Source organism: Trachymyrmex cornetzi, unplaced genomic scaffold (genome assembly GCF_001594075.2).
Source record: "Trachymyrmex cornetzi isolate Tcor2-1 unplaced genomic scaffold, Tcor1.1 scaffold669, whole genome shotgun sequence".
Classification (NCBI taxonomy): domain Eukaryota; kingdom Metazoa; phylum Arthropoda; class Insecta; order Hymenoptera; family Formicidae; genus Trachymyrmex; species Trachymyrmex cornetzi.
Window position 1 is genome coordinate 4,888 of NW_017299991.1, and position 2,339 is coordinate 7,226.

Consider the following 2,339-nt stretch of genomic DNA (forward strand, 5'->3'; position numbering starts at 1 on the left):
TACCCTTATCCTTATACCATGGGGTCGAGTCAGTAAATCGAATACGCTATAATCTAGTGCAGTTATGAATCGAACACAAGTGGCAGATGCATTAATAGAGGATAACCTCAATCGAACACGCTAAAACTGAGAGAAGGCGCACTCAATGCACACTAGTGCGCACTAATGTATCCAATCGAATTTGCCATTAGAGATACCTCGATTACCGCACATTGACGCGTTGTATTAAAAATAAAGTAACGTTAATAAATAAAGTGTCATCAATAATTATTAATGGCTTCAATCGTCAAATATCGAGAATATCTAGTAGAGTGTGCAAATATTAAAATGTTCAATATGTGTACTATGTCCGGCGTAAGCAAATGCTTGCAGTATTAAGGCCCGTCTACAATACACGGAGTAAGAAGTAAGAGTAAGAAATTGACCAATCACAGTCGAATGTGAGAAGAATAATCGACTGTGATTGGTCAATTTCTTACTCTTACTTCTTACTCCGTGTATTGTAGACGGGCCTTTTAGTCATTCTTTTAATGAAAAAGAGGCAGAAAAAGAAGAGCCAAAAGAAACGTTTATGAGTTAGTCTTTTAATCCAAAAACGAAAAAGACATGGTTTTTATTATGCGTTACTCCAACTCTGAGACTGGAAAATTTGCGATTTCAAAACTATTTTCACATGTTAGCTATGCAACTTGAGACTTTATTAGAAATTGTAGGGCCGCATTTGCAGAGGCTGTATGTTGTACGCGAGCCTATAAGTTCAGCGGAACGTCTAATTTTAACTTTGAGGTAATATGTTTATAAATCTTGTATATGTAATTATGAAAAATATATAATTAGCTAACGTTTCGAAGATAATGTGAAACAATGATATTTTGTGTTTACATTTTAGATATCTTGCATCAGGAGATTCAATGACCTCTATGAGTTTTTAATATTTAGTAGGTTTAACTACTGTAAGTGAAATCATTCGAGTTCAACATGTAAAATTATCTGGGATAAACTGTGTCCGCTAGTTCTTCCACCTATTATTGATGAACAGAAATGGGAAAGCATCGCTCAGGACTTTAATGATTTGTGGGATTTTCCACACTGTATTGGGGCAATTGATGGGAAACACGTTACAATGCAGGTATATCATATATTCATCTTTAATGCACTGCTGTAATGATCTATTCGAGTGTAGCCTTATTTTAATTAAATACTTTTATTTCAGTGTCCAAACAATGCAGGATCAAACTTTTATAATTATAAGAACAGTCACAGCATTGTTTTACTAGCCATTTGTGATGCGCATTACAATTTTCTGTTCGTGGATATTGGTGCGTATGGTCGACGCAGTGATGGAGGCGTATTTAAAGAGAGCACCTTTGGACAAAAATTTGAAACAAGCACAATAAAAGTTCCTAAAGAAGAATGTATTTATGCTGGAGGACCATTGCTGCCATATTGCCTTGTTGGAGATGAGGCGTTTCCACTTAAGCCATATTTGCTTCGGTCATATCCACGAGGAGGCAAAAAGACATTGAATGCAGATCAACATGTTTATAATTATCGATTAAGTCGTGCCAGAAGGATTATTGAAAACGTCTTCGGAATTCTGGCAAGTCAATGGAGGATCTACAGAAAGCCAATTATTGCTAGAGTAAACACAACCATGAGCATGATTAAAAGTACAATTTGCTTGCATAACTGGCTTCATAAAGACTCCAAAAACGATTTTTATGTAACATCCGACCTATTGGATAAAGAAACAATAGATGGTGTGCACATTCCAGGTTCATGGAAAACAATAATAGAAAATGGATGTGCTTTTACAGACGTGTTCAATTGTGGCACACATAATAGTACTCGAAAAGCCATCAGAATTAGAGAACTTTTCTGCCAATATTTCAACAATGAAGGTGCCGTACCATGGCAGTGGGACCAATAATTAAGTTATAAGTTATTATTACGTAAACACATTAATCTTTATACTAACATTATTGTTGATAACTACGTATTAATATTACTAATAACTTCGTACTAATTATTACTAATAACTTTTTGTTATAAAAACGATCATTTTATATGTTAAAAAACATTCTTCCAATATTCAAGAAAACATTCGTAAAATCTCTAAAAAACTTTTTATATTATTTCTTCATATTATAAAATATTTTATTATAAAATACATAAAAAAATAACATTATAATACATTTTCTTCATATCCTACTTATTGCTCTATTTAGCTTTATTTAGTTCTTTATATAACATTTTATGTATTTTTAACATTAGTTGTCTCCTGCGAAATCTTGGAAAGCGACGAAGTTGCGAGGAAATCATCATCCCGAAATGTTCTT

The 2,339-nt window shown here is 33.4% G+C and overlaps 1 protein-coding gene across 1 annotated transcript; it reads left to right on the forward strand.

The window, feature by feature from the left end:
* Nucleotides 1–991: 991 nt before the first annotated feature.
* On the forward strand, nucleotides 992–1,930 carry LOC108767196 (uncharacterized). The gene is made up of 2 exons (XM_018516937.1): nucleotides 992–1,129; nucleotides 1,214–1,930. The coding sequence occupies exons 1-2, from the start codon at nucleotides 1,124–1,126 to the stop codon at nucleotides 1,928–1,930; spliced, it is 723 nt and encodes a 240-aa protein (XP_018372439.1). The 5' UTR covers nucleotides 992–1,123.
* The last annotated feature ends 409 nt before the right edge of the window (nucleotides 1,931–2,339 follow it).